The 17,556-nt window shown below is 40.5% G+C and overlaps 1 protein-coding gene across 5 annotated transcripts in view; it reads right to left on the reverse strand.

Moving 5' to 3' along the window:
- Window positions 1–17,556, reverse strand: part of cep350 (centrosomal protein 350) — a 166,295-nt gene that overhangs the window by 26,636 nt on the left and 122,103 nt on the right. For 4 of the 5 annotated variants that reach the window (XM_072573397.1, XM_072573394.1, XM_072573396.1 and 1 more), the window contains exons 28-30: window positions 10,027–10,149; window positions 3,128–3,324; window positions 1,811–2,019 (exon numbers count right to left, since the gene is read on the reverse strand). In XM_072573397.1, the coding sequence (XP_072429498.1) occupies window positions 1,811–2,019; window positions 3,128–3,324; window positions 10,027–10,149 (529 nt within the window). The remainder of the gene's footprint in view (window positions 1–1,810; window positions 2,020–3,127; window positions 3,325–10,026; window positions 10,150–17,556) is intronic. The other variant, XM_072573399.1, reaches the window with a different exon arrangement.

Genomic DNA, 17,556 nt, shown 5'->3' on the forward strand with positions numbered 1-17,556 from the left:
TGAAGGCTTTTCCATTAATGGAGCAATTAAAATTGAAGTTCTCCAAGACTGTAATTAATGGAATACAAATAGCTTGCCTGCAATATATAATCATGTAAATTAATTTAAATGGTGCAAAGACTGGTTCTGGTATTATCCTTCACCAACCGGCTTTCTGGAATAGAACAAGTAGTATAATACAATCGTCAAGTCTGGAAGTAAGAGGTTTCTGCAGTGGAAGAATGGAGGTGGGGCAAAGACAGATAATCGGAGATTCTGTAAAGTGTCAAAGCAGGTCATTTGGCCTTTTGAGTCCACATCAACCCTCCGAGGACCAGCTCACTCAGAGCCCCCTCCCCCAACTATGTACCTGCATTTCCCATTGCTAATCCACTGAGTCCGCGCACACACTTCCCATGCTTTCACAAAAATCCTATTCTTTCCCATTCCCTACGACTCCTGTTTCCAATTCCCTCTCAGAATTTCCATTTCATCCCAACCCCCATGTTTTCCATTCCCACGCAAATTCCCATCTCCTCCCACACCTATATTTTCCATTCATTCTCAGATCTCCCAATCCCCTCCCCACACTCTATCCCATTCTCTCCCCATCTTGTTTCCTATTTCCTCTCAGAACATCCATTCTCGGCCACTCCAGTTTCAAATTCCCTCTCAGAAGTCTCATTCCTTCCGATTCCCATGTTTCCCATTCCCTCTAAAGAAATTTTATTCCCAAACAATGCCCAATTTTTCCCCCAGATCTCTTTCACTCTTATTGCCCATTCCCTCCTACCCACATTTCCCAATCCCCCTCAGAATTCCATTCCCTGCCAAGCCCATGTTGAGGATTTGGAAATAGATGATCCAATAATTATGTTTGAAGAGCGTAAGATTTCCCTATGCAGATCAAATCTGGTCAGTAATAATCACATCAGTATTGTCTTTGCTTAAAATGCATTCTCTTGGCACAAGCCCACTCAAGCTCCATACTATTTCATAGAGTCAGAGATGTACAGCATGGAAACAGACCCTTCGGTCCAACTCGTCCATGCTGACCAGATATCTCAACACAATCTAGTCCCACCTGCCAGCTCCAGCCCATATCACTCCAAACCCTTCCTATTCATATACCCATTCAGATGTCTTTTAATGTTGTAGTTGTACCAGCCTCCACCACTCCCTCTGGCAGCTCTTGTACCACCCTCTGTGAAAAACTTACCCCTTAGGTCTCTTTTATATCTTTCCCCTCTCACCATCTATGCCCTTTAGTTCTGGATGGCCCCAGCCCAGGGAAAAGACTTTGTCTATTTATCCTGTCCATGTCCCCCATGATTTTATAAATCTCTATAAAGTCACCCCTCAGCCTCCAATCTTTCAACTCTTTTAAGATCCAAGGATGAATGGAGTCAAGAGTTGTCAAGAAAATACAATTTACATTTTCCTTCCCACATATACAGAGGTGTTCAATTTTGTCAAGTCAGAGCTCCATGAGCATTTGGAGTACACAGTGGCACCTTGCCCACACAGCCTTTGTGAAGCCTGAATAGTAGGCCTCAGATCTATGATACAGATACAAAGATATTCCTCAGGAGGAGCATCAAGATAGTTATCAGGAGCAGGATCAACACTGAATACCTGTAATTGTCCACCCTGTTCTAACGTTGAGATACGGAGGTTAACTGCAAAACCCCTGCTACTACTATGACCAGCTAACCTGGGATTGATTTTAAATGAAGCCAAGAACTTTCTATTCTCTGCAGCCTTGTATATGACATTCCTTACTAATTAGAAACAGTTTTTGTAGGAAAAAATCCTGCAAAGTATCTCTTACCTGTTTACTGTGTGTTGCGACAGATTCAAAATCCTGGGAATAAGCATCATCTGTGAAAATACTATGGTCAGGACTGGTGGCCATCTGAAGGGCTACTGATGGTGATTCCAGAGTCTGAGCAGGTGAACATCTAACTTCCTCAGGAATTGAACTGTCACTGTGGGGCTGGGAGCAAGATGGCGCAGGACATTCTTCCTCACTGCCTGTGTCTAGAGAAAATACCAATACTTAGAACATTTATTCTGCAATGGGTTAACAGTGCTTAAAGTGAGGTGCACAATTCAGTATGTCTGTCTTACAAGACCGCTCTCCTTTCAATATGTTCTTTATTTCAGATGCATGTAACAATATCATAATGGGAGTAGGTTAGAAACAGTTAACCAGAGAAAGTTAAGTCTGCACAGGTCACAGGTCACCTTGTGCTAATTCAGATACTAGCAGACATATCTGCTGATAGTCAAAGTGCGCCAGAGACCCGGGTTCAAATCCCGCCTCGGGCAACTAACTGTGTGGAGTTTACACATTCTCCCCATGCCTGCGTGGGTTTCCTCCGGGTGCTCCGATTTCCTCCCACAGTCTAAAGATGTGCAGGTTAGGTGAATTGGCCATGCCATAGTGTTAGGTGAAGAGGTAAATGTAGGGGAATGGGTGAGTTGGTCTTCGGAGGGTCAGTGTGGACTTGTTGGGCCCAAGGGCCTGTTTCCACATTAAGTAATCTAATCTAGTTCGATACAACATTCTGTGCAGTACTGGAGTTACAGTTTCATGCTACTACTAATGGTGAGGATTGAAATTAATTATCAATATTGCAAAGAAAATTTGATTTTTCCGTGTTAACAAACTGACCACATAGCCTTGTGTAAACAACGTCCAAGCTCTCACACTGATTACAACTTTTGTTGCTTCTCAACTCTGCAAGTGATACGCAACCACCAGCAGTGAAAGGAATTAAAATCTGGAACTTTAGCCTCACCCAAGAGGGTGAGTGGGAAACTACACTGGGCTATCATGTCAAGGTACCATTGAGAAAGATGATAATTCCAACATCTGAGCTATGCTGATTAAATGGATGACAGCAGATGCTTGGGAAATGTGATTTCCTTGAATGAATGAGACAGGCAAAGTAAAAGGCCAGGTTTACACCTTGCTTCTTCTGCATTAATCCAGACTGATGACATTTACATATCAATACATCACCTCACACGTCCCATGACAATCAGTGATACCAAAGTGCACTTGAAAGTGGTCAGAACCACAATAAATGCATTCCTGTCTCGAAGAGAAAACAAACAAACAGGAAACAGAGGCTAACATTACCTTTCGATTCGGGAATCTTCTCACTTGCCTCTCTCTTTGCCATTTTTGGTTTGAGTTCCCTGTCCCAAGCAGCCAGAGCCTGTTTTTCCATTCGCCGGATCGCAGCTTCCTCAGCATCGAGCCGCCGCTTCCACTCCAGCAGCTCCTCTGCATGCCGTCGTCGATGCATCAGTTTCTGCTCCCGTTTAGTGAGGAACCTGATGGACATGCAAGCAGGATGGGGGAAGAGAGAAAGAAAGTGTCAGCTAGCGCCCCAATATTCATTTCTAAAATCAGACATTAACCTGCAGCTCAAAATGTATAATTCTTACTTTTTAAATTCAACACTATTTGGGTTATAGTTGCACAACACAAACAAAATTCAGGGCAAGGTCTCCTTGTACACCTCACACATCCTAGAACATTGCAGCATTACTGCATGTAAATAGGCTCAGTGCAGTTAATCAATACATTCAGAAGGATTTCCTCCAAATTTGCTGATGCAATATTAGTCAAAACCATCAACTTCAATCTGCAATGCTGCTCTTAAAAAACAAACTTCAGTTTGACACAGAGCTCCCCACCCCACTGCAATTGGTAACCTGGCCCGGCCCAGGGATTGGAACTGGGACATTTGTGGGCTGTGATCTCAAAGGAAGCGAGCAAACAAAATTCTGATAGCCTGGTCCTCAAAGTTTAGAAAGAAATTTGAGATGACAAGGCAGATGGTATGCCTTCTTGCATTTAGCTCAATTGCATTTCCTATTTACAGTGCATTGTTTTGCAAAGTATAATGAATTATGTGTTTCTTTTGCCATGGTGGCAGATTTTTATCCTAGTTTATCACAGTTGCTGCCTCTCGCTCCCGAAGCTAAATTATTAGGATCTGTAACAAAACAAAGAATATAGGATGCTGGACATCTGAACCAAAGTAAGTGCTGGAGAAACTCAGCAGTTCTGACAGCATCTGTGGAGAGAAAGAAAAGTTATGTTTCAAGTTCACCAACTCTTCATCTGAATGGACAAAAGGTCACTGGACTTGAAACTTAGAATGTTTTTTCTCTTCACACTGTTTTCTATGTTGAATTTTAATTTACAAAACATCAATACTAATCTGTAAAAGTGAAAGATGCATTGTAAACACGAGCATATTTTTTACACTAGTTACACAAGGACACCTCCATTTAAAAACAAAATTTAATTTAAAGTATCATTCCATCTCAAAATTAACCAAGTTACACTGGTAATAAAGCTCACCCACACAATTAGACACTTCAGCACAACATCCTGCAGTTTTGGACACAGCCACCTTCATCAAAGAATGATCACATGTCACAAAATTGAAGGCCTACAGCATATCTCTTTAAAGGAGCTGAAAATAAACTCTCAATTTTTGGGTTTTTCCTTAAAATCTTACCTAACTGAACACTTAAATCTCAAAGCATAAGCTTTGCTTTTTCAAAAACGTTTGTGGGACACATCCCACATCTTGCTAAAGGTTCAGTTAGGTCTGATACATTCACAGGTTGTGCAAATGCCACACTTTCCATTCACTTCTACAAAGGGCTGGCATCACATTTCTTCAGGATTTAAAGAATTTTGTAAAATGTTTGTAAAATCATTTATCACATTAAAGAATAAGACAATAAATGTATGCAATAAGAGTGAAGCTTGCGACAGCAGATGTTTTTTTGAAGGGCAGTGTGCACGCTTTCCAAATTCTAGCAGTAGTATGGGAGATTGTCCCAGATGGTGATAGTGAACATCTCTCAAATGCACTGTTAAGGTTTGGGAAACCTCAAGAGACAATCTGGTATTTCAATAATACTTGGCTTGCTATGCTGGTGAACAGCAAGTAATTCATAAAGTTATTCATATATTGTTTTTGACTAGAATGATATTCAAACCTGCCAGGTTGTCTTCAGTAGTGTAAATACACCTATTGTAAATATTTGGGATATTCCAGAACTGTCCAGTGCTTGGTAAATTCAGGGGAGAAAAAAAATCACATTGAGTAATTTAAAATCAAGAATCCAGGAGGACTTGAATACTCCAGTGATTAACTCAAATAGTTAAATGGAGTGCTCACATTTAAAAAACCTTATATCCACAGGAATGGATATACTGACAATACTGGGACCAAGTTCCTAGCTGGTGTGTGAGAAACGTGCTTTGATAATGTTACCTACATTTAGCATCAATAATTTGGCAAGCTCCGAAATTCAAAAACAATACTAGCTTCATTGCTGCTCCAGTCAGGCCCACACTCTTATGAAGAAATAACAATGTTCAGTTTTCTTGCACACACTCTGAAACACTCTCTTCCTGCACAGATCCTGCAAGCTTCCCCATGAGCACATTCAATCCAAATTATGTTTCTAACTTTGACCTAGCCTTTACAGCCTCAAGAGTGACCAGAAGCAGTTATGCCTCATACGTGGTAACATTACCAATGAAGATTTTTTCCTTCAGAACTGACTTTAGTATCTTCAATGTCCAGAACAGATAAAAAGCTTGTTTATGGAACAATGATTTGGTGGGACTAAAGCCCTAAACTCTTCTCGCTTAACAATCAAGCTTCCTAAAATTTAAAATGAACACTTATTAATAGTTCATTAGATACTAATATTTTGTGCAAAACTAGTCACATGATATATATAGTTATTCCGATAACAAAAAAGTTTGGTCATTGAAGACCCCAGAGGAAAAGGTAATGAAATAATGTGAGTTTGATATACCCCAATCATCATCTCAGGTGCATTCTATGCATCAATCCTACTTTTCCTCCTCGAAGTATTCAGCTTCTTGAGTAATTGAGAGAATAAAGTCACAGTTGTACAACACACAAACAGACCCTTCGGTCCAACTTGCCCATGCTGACCAGATATTCTAAATTAATCTTATCCTATTTGCCAGCATTTGGTCCATACCCCTCTAAACACTTTCCACTGATTGTCAGTTTATTTTACTTTACCAGCACTTGAAACGCTGACTTTTTTCTCCCAACATTGATAAAGGAAATCATAAATTCATTCGACCAAGTAAATTTTGTAATCTTTCACAAAGAAACAAGTGAAAACAACAAATAGCTGAGTGCAAAACAAATACTGCAGCTGGAAACACTCAAAAGATCAGGCAGTATTAATCTTTCTGATCAATGATTTTTCTCTCGCAAAATATAATATTCAGGCAAAGCAGAAGTAAAGTAGAATTTGGAAGGATGTATAATGACCCAATTGGTCCCACCTCATGGCACAGTTTGATGTAATCTAACAATGGTTGAGAGGACATTACGTGCATTTTGAAAAGAACAGCAAATTACGAGAGGAGATGGGGAAGACAGGTGCAAAAATGCCTCCTTCAGTAATCTACGTAATTCAGGGTTACTAAATCACTGATACTGCATGAGTTTGTCAGTATAGCTTCAATTACTTACAATAATTTGATAACTTGCTAGCCTTCATATAGTTAAGGTGAACATGAGATATCTGAATTTCATGGATTGGTTCCTATTGCACTTTGATCAACAAAAATTATTCTTGATTTAATCTGCTCAAAAGGAGAAAGTGAGGACAGCAAATGCTGGAGGTCAGAGTTGAAAAATGTGGTGCTGGAAAAGCACAGCAAGTCAGGCAGCATCCAAGGAGCAGGACAGTCAACATTTCAGGTGTAAGCCCTTGAACAGGAATCTCAAGCACAGGCTTCAGAAATGAAGCTGGCATAGACTTATGCCAATACACACACATGTATGTCACTATCAGACTAGAGTCTATTCTCAGATTTGGTACCCCTCAATGAAACAATTGCAAGCTCAAGAATGATTATAGGAATGAACTTCAAAATAAAGCTGGCGACCAAGAACAGCAAAGTGAAGTCCTGTCAGTATAGATGTGGTCAGTGTCAAGCTCAGAGTTTGAGAGCAGAGTTGCTATTTTGGTGCAATCTTCAGTCTGGCCAATTTGCAGCAAATTTTATCTGCACATTATCGAATGCAAAATCCTCCTTTCACAATAATTAAGCAGCATTTTGAGATGTCATTTTAAAAATATATTATTTTCAAAGTTACTCACACTTAAGAGTGATCATTTGGCACAGTCTGCTGAACACAGCAGGAAAAGGAATTAACAGAAAACAACACAATTCAAATTCAGGGTCATTAATTCATTGATATTGCATGGGTCTACCACTTACAAGTAATCGAATTTCTAAAAAAATACAGATACATTTAAAAGCTATATTGGAGTACAGTCAAGTTTCTTACTGAACAGTGACACGATTGGACAGAATCCGATTGGATTAAAAGAGGGGAACCATACTTGGCAAATCTATTGAAATTCTGAGGATCTGACTAGTAGAATTGATAAGGGGTAACCAGTGGGTGGACTTCAGAAGGCTTTTTATAAGGTTCCACAAAAGAAATTAGCATATAACGAGAGAGATCAGGAGTAGTGTATTTACATAGACATAGACAGAGAGCTAGTTGACAGACAGGAAACAAAGAGCTACAATGAACAGGCCATTTTCTGAGTGGCAGCCAGTGACCAGTGAGATACTTCAGTGGTTCGAAAGGATATAGGTTAGGCTATTCAGAACTGAGGAGGAGAAGAAATTTCTTCATCCATATAGTGTTGAACTAACAAAATTCTCTGTCAAAAACTGTATTTCAGGACAAAACATTGAATATTTTCAAGGATTAGATATAGTTCTTAGGGCTAAAGAGATCAAATAGTATGGGGAGAAAGTGGGACCAGGATATGGAGTTGGATAATCAGCCATGATCATACTGAATGACAGAGCTGGCTCAAGGGGTTTACTATTACTCTTGCTTTTTATGTTTCTAAAAAAAAACTTCTAAAACATGTTAATTGCTTATTCTTTTTTACAGCCTCTTTCAAGGTTTACACAAGCATAATTATTACAAAGTTTCAGTGGTATTTAATTCACCCTGGGAGAAGGTGCTAGTTTCTATTAGCTTTCCAATATTACAACATTCACACAACAAACATAATTCATACTTTAAATTCTACAATATTGTTCAATAGTTTCACTAATTCTGGGTGAATTTCATTCAGAAATGTAGTGCAGCCTCATGTAATCAAAGCCATAATATCTAAACATTCACAATATTTTGCATAAGACAGAGGTCTTCAATTAAACTGGATCATGAAATACCAGTACAGTGCTGCAAAATGGTAAAGCTTTTTCCTCTCAGGATTAATGAATAAATGTTCAGTTAGATGCAGCGTTCTAATGAAAATACTATTTAAAACAGGTGAAGTTTATAGCGTGTCTGGCAGATTGTGTACACTGCTGCACTGTAACCACAGGGCATATTTGTGTTACTTGTTTTTATTGAAGAGGGTTTCATGGAATAAAAGTGTTGCCAATGAAACCAGCATTTGTTGCTCATTCCCAATTGCCCTTAAGAGGTGGCATACTGCCCTCTTTAAGGTACACCCACAGTGCTGTCAGGACATGTCCCAGATTTAGTGAGATAATTCCAATTTAAAAGATTATGCAGCTTGGAGGAGAACTGGGAGGTGTTAGCATTAGTAAGAGAGCGGTAGCTACCACTGTCTTAAGATAGCACAGACCATGGGTTTTGGAGATGCTGTCAAAACAGCCTTGGTTAGTTGCTGTAGTGCATCTTATATATGGTACACACTGCTGCAAATGTGCCGTTGAGGTAGAAGCCAATAGATAGGGTGTCAACCAAGTGGGCTGCTTTGCTCAGGACAATGTCAAGCTTTTTCCTTGCTGTTGGAGCAGTACTCATGCAAGCACAGAGTGTATTCCATCACACTCCCAAAAAGTGCCTCTCAGACTTTGGTCAGTTATTCTTTGCAGAATATCCAGCTGCTGGGCTGCTCTTGCAACCAGAGTATTTATGTGGCTGATCCAGTTAAAATCCCAGGTCAGTTATCCTGCCATCAATGCCAAGTCCTTTCCGCTTGAAAACTGAACAGGAAGAAAATGGTAGATTAACAATCCAACAACAGATCCTGTGTAGTAGAAATACTAACAGTCAACTTGCAAAAATACTGATCCATAGCAAAAAGAAGGAGATGTGATTGTCTTTTCTGTGGGAGTCTATGAAGGAGCTGCAGAAAAGCATTAAAGTAACAAACTTAATTCTGAATGCAGTTTAAAACAAAATAAAAAAAGGAATCAAATAGCTCTGAAGCAAGATTAAATTGAAATTAGAAATCAATACAGAACTCCTGCCACTGCGAAAGTCATCCAAAATGTTCATGAGTTTGTCCAGTTGCTACGAAATGCAGCACTGAGCCCTGAATATTATTTCTTATTGGTACTTTCAATTTTAAACAAAGGTTTGAGATCTGACAGCACTATTAAACTGATAGGCATTTTAACAAAAGTAGCTGCATGTAGTTGGAGATACTCATGTCTACTGTGACGGTTACATACCAATTACGTTTTCACATCCATAAGAATACCTCAATGTTCACCAAAGACACACTTGCACTCTTAAAGGGGCACTGCTATCTGAAAATTCAAGCTTGCAACTCCAATTTTAGATTTCTTAAAGCTACATTTATCAAGATTAGTGGGCTGCTAACTCTGCCACACTGTTGGCCAAAAGTCGAACTCAACGTTAAACAAGTCAATCTTTATTGTACCAGTTAGCATGAGCAGCTCAACATTGATTGTGTAACTTCGACTTCTTGCTTGAACAGTAATGCCCCTTTAAAAGCACGTTCCAGATTAATTATAAAGTCTGCAGTATACAGCCAACTAGCAGCTTGCTGCATCTACGTAAAGCCACAACTAAGCTAAAGGAATGCACATTTCTCCACACAATTCCTTTCCCTTGACCCTCCACCGACCCCCACATCATCCACATGCAGGTGATGAAACAGAGCATGCTCGATCAGTGAGAAGCAGAGGTTGCACAGTACCTGACCAGCTGGTTGTAGATGTACAGCTGGAATTTGGGATGTAGGTTGGGAAAACAGACACTGAGAGAAGCCCAGTGATGAGACGTAAAGACAGAGAAGAAGTAGTGGACAGGAGAGCAGTGTCTACAAAAAAAGGAGCAAAACAAGAAAAACAAAACAGCTGAGTATTACCCCAAAATTGCTTTATCTTTTAGATACTCAAGAAAACCTCACATTTTAAACAGAAATTCCAAGTATTCCATAAAACCATTTGTAGCCAACCTCCCGAAACCTTCCGCCTCAACACAACTCCTGCCAGGATTCATGAACTTCAAAATGGCAACAGAGCTCATCAAAGCCAACACCAGCTCCATTTCTCTTTCTGACTTGGAGAATGGGAGAATCTCAACCACTGCCTTCCTAACAGTCCAACGACAGCTTACAAACCCATTTGAGAAAGGATGAGCATGACAGCAGCATTGGGATACAGTTGTTGTGAAATGTTCCTCGATAGTACCATCGCAAGTGAAGTAAAATTCTGTTTGTCTGTTGACAAATCTTTTCTTGGAACTAGGCAAAGGAAATAGAACAGGGTGAATTAAATCAATGTTCCAAATTCGTACCACCGTGACGTACTATCCCATTTCACACCCAACCTCAAAAACATACTAGTTAGTCGTGTGAATAAGGGCAGAGAACATCACCTCCAACCAACCAGCATTGTTGGCAAAGAGAGAAAGTTCAGTAATACAGATGAAAGACTAAGCTTTCCAAAAATGTTCCAGGGATCCTGATCTTTGCTGATCTAGCTGCAGAGACTTGACAAGGCATCCGTAAGACTGCCATTCACTGACCATTAAGAGGATTGCCATCTTTCACTCTTTCAATGTTGGAACTGTGACATTCAGCTCACATAGTAAGGTTTGCATAAACACGTCTCTCATTTACAAAACTAAAACAGGGCCTGAAACAAGTGGGAGTTCATGGAATTAAAGGATACCACAACACCTCCAAGTCAAACAGATTAAGAATAATTCAGAATTTGAGATAAACCCCAACACAACTCAATGTCAATTACTTAAAAGATGCAGTAGATCAGGGTTTCCCAAACCTGTTCCCAGCGTGACACCATTTTCAGGCTTGTACATTGTCAAAACACGGAGTGTCTGACGGGGTGGGGGGGTGGAGGGTTTGACCATTGCTACCTTGGAGCTCATTACACCAAAATTTCAGGGTCTGACCCCAATTAGGGACTCAACCCTCATTTTGTAAAGACGTGCAGAAAATCATAACTGAAACCTTATGACCCACTTGACACAATGTACTTCCCCACCCCTTCATGTCATAAATTAATCTCAGATTTAAGAGGAAGGTTGAAAGCAGGATACCTCAAGCAGGTTTTCAGTTGAAGTTAACAAATCTGATTTAAGCCTTCGATTCTTCATCTTTCTAAGTGAAGTACATATCTTCAAATATCACTTGGCTCTCACAAATTACCAGTTATCAGGTGAGGAATTATAGGTCTGGTTTCAACACTCCATGGCACTATATAGCAGTGGGGTGTGAAACAAATCATTTCAAAGCCCATCACTGAATATCTTGGAAAGTGATATTTAGGATTTCTAGTCAAGATTTTATAATACCATTGCACATAAATCATCTGTTAACATCCACTGTGCCAGATACAAGATGAAAACAAATGTTTTAGGGTTAGATAAGGCAAGTTCCAGTTATATGCATGCTATTTCAACAAGGGCACAACACTATAGAAATATCACAATGGTCCACTCGTTATCTGAAAGTACTTTATTCGAATTAGTAACACTGAATTGTGCAAAAATTTAGTTAATTATATACCGCCTTAAATGCAACTAATTCCAGTTATGGGATTACCAGATGAGAAAAATTGCTATGGAGCTGCTGGTCTTGTCCTTCTAGATCTAAGTGGTTGTAGGTTTATAATTTGCTGCCTAAGGATCTTTGGTGAAAAGCTGCAGTGTATCTTTAGATAGTACAGACTGCTGTTACTGAGCAGTGGGTGGAGTGGGTGAGTGCTTGTGGATGTGGTGCCAAGCAAACTGCTGGCTTGTCCTGGAAGGTGTCAAGCTTCTTATGTTGTTGGAACTGCACCATTCCATCCACTGTTTGACTTGTGTCTTGTAGATGGTGAACAACCTTTGGGGAGTCAGGAGGTGAGCTGCTTTCCATAGTATTCCTAGCCTCTGACCTGCTATTGTAGCCACACTGTCTTTGTGTGGTAGGTCCAGTTGAGTTTCTGGTCAACGGGAACCCTCAGGATGTTAATAGAGGGGAATTCAGAGATGGAAATTTATGTCAAGGAATAGCTGTTAGATTGCCTCTTATTGGAGATGGTCTTTAACTGGGATTGTATGAATATTACTTAGCACAAGCCTGTATACTGATCAGACCTTGTTGCATTTCAACATGGACTGCTTCAGTATCTGGAGAGTTACAAACAGTGCTGACCACTGGGGATGTTCAGCAATGAGTACACATTCTGATCTTATTATGGAGGGAAGGTCATTGATGAAATGGCTGAAGATGAGTGGAACCAGGACAGTACCCTGAGGAACTCCTGCAGAGATGTCCTGGATCCGAGATGACTGACCTCCTACAACCACATCCTACTTCCCAGGTATGACATCAAAGGGGAATTTGCTCCCAATACCCATCGATTCCAATTTTGCTCAGGTTCTTTGATGCCATGAATGCGGCTCTGAAGTCAGGGCCTGTCACCTCACCTCACGCCTGGAATTCAGCTCTTTTGTCCATGTTTGAACCAAGGCTGTGAGGAGGTAGAGAGCTGAGTGACCCTGGCAGAACGCAAACTCGGCATCACTGAGCAGGTTATTACTGAGCAGGTGCTGCTAATTAGCAATGTTGATGACACCTTTCATCACTTCACTGGTGATCGACAGTAATAGAGTGGTAACTGGCAAGTTTGGATTTGTTCTGCTTGTGTACAGGGAATATCTGGGCAACTTTCCATATTATCGGGTAGATGCTAGAATGTTGCTTAAAAATGTGTTGCTGGAAAAGCGCAGGTCAGGCAGCATCAAAGGAGCAGGAGAATCGACGTTTCGGGCATAAGCCCTTCTTCAGGAAGGGCGTCCTGAAGAAGGGTTTATGCCTGAAACGTCAATTCTCCTGCTCCTTTGATGCTGCCTGACCTGCTGCACTTTTCCAGCAACACATTTTTAAGCTCTGATCTCCAGCATCTGCAGTCCTCACTTTCTCCTAGATGCTAGAATATTGTCAGGCCCATAGCTTTTGCATATCCAGTGCTTCTAAACATTCCTTGGTATCATGTGGAATTAATCAAATTGGCTGAAGACTGACACTTACAATGCTGGGGACTGCTGGAAAGTGCAGAGATGGATCATCTACGTCTGATTGAAGATTGCTGCAATTGGTTCAGCCTTAACGTTTGCACTAATGTGTTGGGCTCTTCCATTATCATTGATAGGAATACTTGAGTATCTTCTCCTCCAGCAGTCACTTTTAAAAAAAAGATTTTCCACCAATCACAACTGGATGCGAAAGGACTCTTTACTCAGAGTAATAAGGGTTTGGAATGCTTTGCCTGCAACGGTAGTAGATTCGCCAAGTTTAAGTGCATTTAAGTTGTCATTGGACAGGCATATGGACGTACATGGAATAGTGTAGGTGGGATGGGGTTCAAATTAGTATGACAGGGCAGCGCAGCATGAGGGCCGAAGGGCCTGTACTGCGCTGTAATGTTCTATGGCTACAGAATTTAGTTATGATTCGCTGGTTGCGGGACTGCTTAGCTCTGCCTATCGCTTTCTGTTTATGTTGTTTGGCACACAAGTAGTCCCATTTAGTAGCTTCACCAGCTGGCACTTCATTTTTAGCCATGCCTGATGCTGTTTCAGGGATGCCCTCCTGCATTCTCTCTTGAACCAGGGCTGGTCTCCTGGTTTGATGCTAATGGTCGAGTGTGGGATATGCCAAGCCATGAGACTATATAGATTGAGGAGTTCAATTCTGCTGCTGATGGTGGCCCACAGTGCCTCATGGATGCCCTGAATCAAGTTTCTAAATTTGACAGGCTCAAAAGTCTGCAGCGTGACAATGCCACACAATTTGGAGGACATTCACATGAAGCCATGCTGATTCTGCTTGATCATAAGTATTTCTGAATGCTTTGCTTTAGTTACGCTAAATGGCCTACAATTACCTTTTTTAGCGACTTTTGAGAAGATGTGTAGCTCAGGTTGAGGTTCTAGATATAGGTTTGCTTGCTGAGCTGGAAGGTTCACATTCAGACGTTGAGTCACCATACTAGGTAACATCTTCATCCAGAGGCTCACTGAAGTGGTTACCTAGTATGGTGAGGAAATGTCTGAAAATGAACTTTCCAGCTCAGCGAGCAGACAGACATCCAAATGACCTTTTTTGTATCCTTCCTCTTTTAAATAAAGATGCTATATCAGCAGTTTATAACTAATAAATTGACTGCCTCTGTAGTTACCTCTTAATATCTGAGGACACATCCTATCAGGTCCAAGGGACTTATAGGTCTTGAGTCTCATTAGTTTCCTGAGTACATCTGCCCTAATGACAGCTATTATATTTATTTTGTCCTCCTTTTGCCCTGATTGTTTTGTCATTTTGGAATGCTATTATTATGGTCGACAGTGATGACTGATCCAAAATATTCATTAACATTTTCTGCCATTTCCTGCCTCCCCATTATTTGTCCAACATCAGTCTCTGAAGAGAATAGGTTCCCTTTCGCTTTAATATGTTAAGAGACACTTTTGCTGTCCAGGTGGAGTTGCAGGGACCATGAAGGAGAGAATTGGGTGTACAAAAGGATGTGAGGTTTAAAAGAAGAGAAGGCATTTGAGAGATGGGGAATTATACCTACTGGTGTGTTTTGGTGGTAAACATCATGCCCCCAGTAAAGTGGTTAAGAAAATATAGCCAGATGGAAAGGTTTCAATTAGTGGGTATAAGATATCTTAAAGTTTCAGTCACGGGCAATATAAATTGTCAAAACAAGGTGAGAATAGAAAGGGCCTGGGTCCTGATTCAAAGGCATTCTGGAAGGAACAGCGGAGAGCGAGAGAGCAAGCAAGAGCGAGAGAGAGCGAACGAGAGCGAAAGAGAGAGAGATTGATCTGCTGGTGAAAGTCCAACAAAGGTAGCATAGGTTGGACAGGAAATAAGCAGGCAGCACTTCTCAAAAGGGAAGAAAAGTGAGCGACATTAGAGTCAAGGCAAATTGCATTCAGCTCCCAACTGGAAAGAGAAAGATGTCTTAATGAACCTGTCAGAAAAACTCTAGGAAGGCAAATAAGGGAGCTGTGACCCTCATTTAAGATGGTACAAACCTGGAATGACAGGAGAATAGAAAGGTGGAGGAGGAGGAGGAGAAGAATAATCATCATTTTGGGCAAGGTACATAGCAGCAACCACATACAAGCCTGAAATGGTCAGAAAGGGGCTTTGGCATACACAAGCACGACAGGGTCAAGGAAAATCTATTTTACTAACAATGCGTATGCTTTTCCAAAAAATACATTTCTATAACCACCATGACTTCCTTCCTCTCAACAAACAATTCTTTTTAAGTGAGTGTCATTCATTCTCACATAATCCTTGTATATTTTCACATCAAAAATTCACTCTAAAAATGGAAACTGGAAGACTATCAGAGGAAGGCTCACAAATTAGTTTTCAGGTTGGATTGTCAACTTTAGTAACACCTCTACTCTATGAAAGATGCAACTTCATTTTGCTACCAATATCAGAAACGTGAAGCAATAGCAAAAGCTGACAAATTTAACACATGTTCTCAGCACTTTGGCTCTGATGCCTTTGGCCATTTTTAAACTGGAGCACTGAAAGTATATAGAAATCTTGCGAACAGGATGAAGATGTTCAAAAGTACAACACTCTCTCTACTCAATAACTACCATTAGTTTGGACAGGCGTATACATGGAAGTGAGCACCACACAAGCAAACAGCAAAATCATGCAAGATTCATACCAAGGCGTTAAAACTGGAGACTCATTCCAACGATTACATACCTGATCCATGGGCTGATATATTTGACCACTCATTTGGCAGCAGATATCAACAGGCATCATAAAGAAACAGTTGCTGATATTATTTTCTGGATGACTTGTACATCACTGGAGCAGGTAAGATTGAATTCAGGCCTCCTGGCTCAGAGATAGGGATACTACCCGTGCCACAAGAACCTGCCCAACAAATGCTGATTTTACTTTTCTAATCAATATGTTCAGAAGTGTTTTTACACACCTTTGGAGCAAGCAGGATTTGAACCCAGGTTTCTTGGTCCACGTGTAGGGACACTATCTCTGCATCACAAGAGAACCCGCAACAATGGATGAAGTGCATTTCACCCAACAAGTTAATTAAGCCAGTTAATAAATGAAAGTTTAAATGACGTTCATGTTCCATGACCAAATGCTCACCCAAATGAGGAAGTTTTTTTATTTTACTTAAAATTTATCTTAAAGATCAAGCAAAATTCTTGTTCAAACTCTAAATGCTATCTTTAAGATCTCATTTCAGAAGGGGTATCCCTTCAACATTTCTTTTAAAAGTTAATGAATATTTTAGCTACTACTTTTGGTTCACTTGGATTCACTGTGAATTACTCAACTACCAACCTTCACGTGGAAGTCTTGCACCCTTTTCTATCATTCCCACAGTCACAGCGTCTTGCTTCTCAACTGGTCTCATTGGCTATGAATAAAGCGAACCAACTTTTCTTTTTAAAATGTGGGGACAGTGTGCCTATATTTTGCCATTTTGCTGAGAAAGGGCATTATCTTAGTACAGCCCAAACAGGCAGGAGGCCCAACTTCATGAAGGTACTGTCTCAAGTTTTCATTAGATATTCAACCATGATGATGATCAGGACAAGACAATCAAAGTTGCAGGGAAGGTGAAATAAAGACAGACTACTCTCACTGGATCTTACAAAGCCATGGCTATCATCCCTGCTGGGTATAACCTTGAAGGCAAGGATGGATCTTCAATGCACACCTAACTCATGTTACTGTCACCATCAGGTTTTACTGGCGACTTATCCTGGGGAACTACATGTTTGTGCTGCTTAGTTTTTTTTACAACTTTGGTAGCACCCAATGTTGCCATGTGAAAAGTACCTTGTCCTGACACCACTCATCAAAACAATTCTCACAGTATGAAATTTTAATTCCACAAGTTCCAAAAGTGCTGCATCTGTGTGATAACAACCCAAGTATAAAATGCGACCTTTCAACTTCAAAGGACACTGCTGGCAGTCTATTCAAAGATGCACAATCCAAAATGGACATATTTCTCACTGTACCAGTTAGTGCTCTGAAGGATATTTTTATTATATCTCCCCAATGACCTCCCTTTCCTATTTTAGGCCAGCCTCAGTCAGGTAAGTGCTTTGTTGTGGTTCTGTTCACTGAGCTGGGAATTTGTGTTGCAGACGTTTCGTCCCCTGTCTAGGTGACATCCTCAGTGCTTGGGAGCCT

Source organism: Chiloscyllium punctatum, chromosome 7 (genome assembly GCF_047496795.1).
Source record: "Chiloscyllium punctatum isolate Juve2018m chromosome 7, sChiPun1.3, whole genome shotgun sequence".
Classification (NCBI taxonomy): domain Eukaryota; kingdom Metazoa; phylum Chordata; class Chondrichthyes; order Orectolobiformes; family Hemiscylliidae; genus Chiloscyllium; species Chiloscyllium punctatum.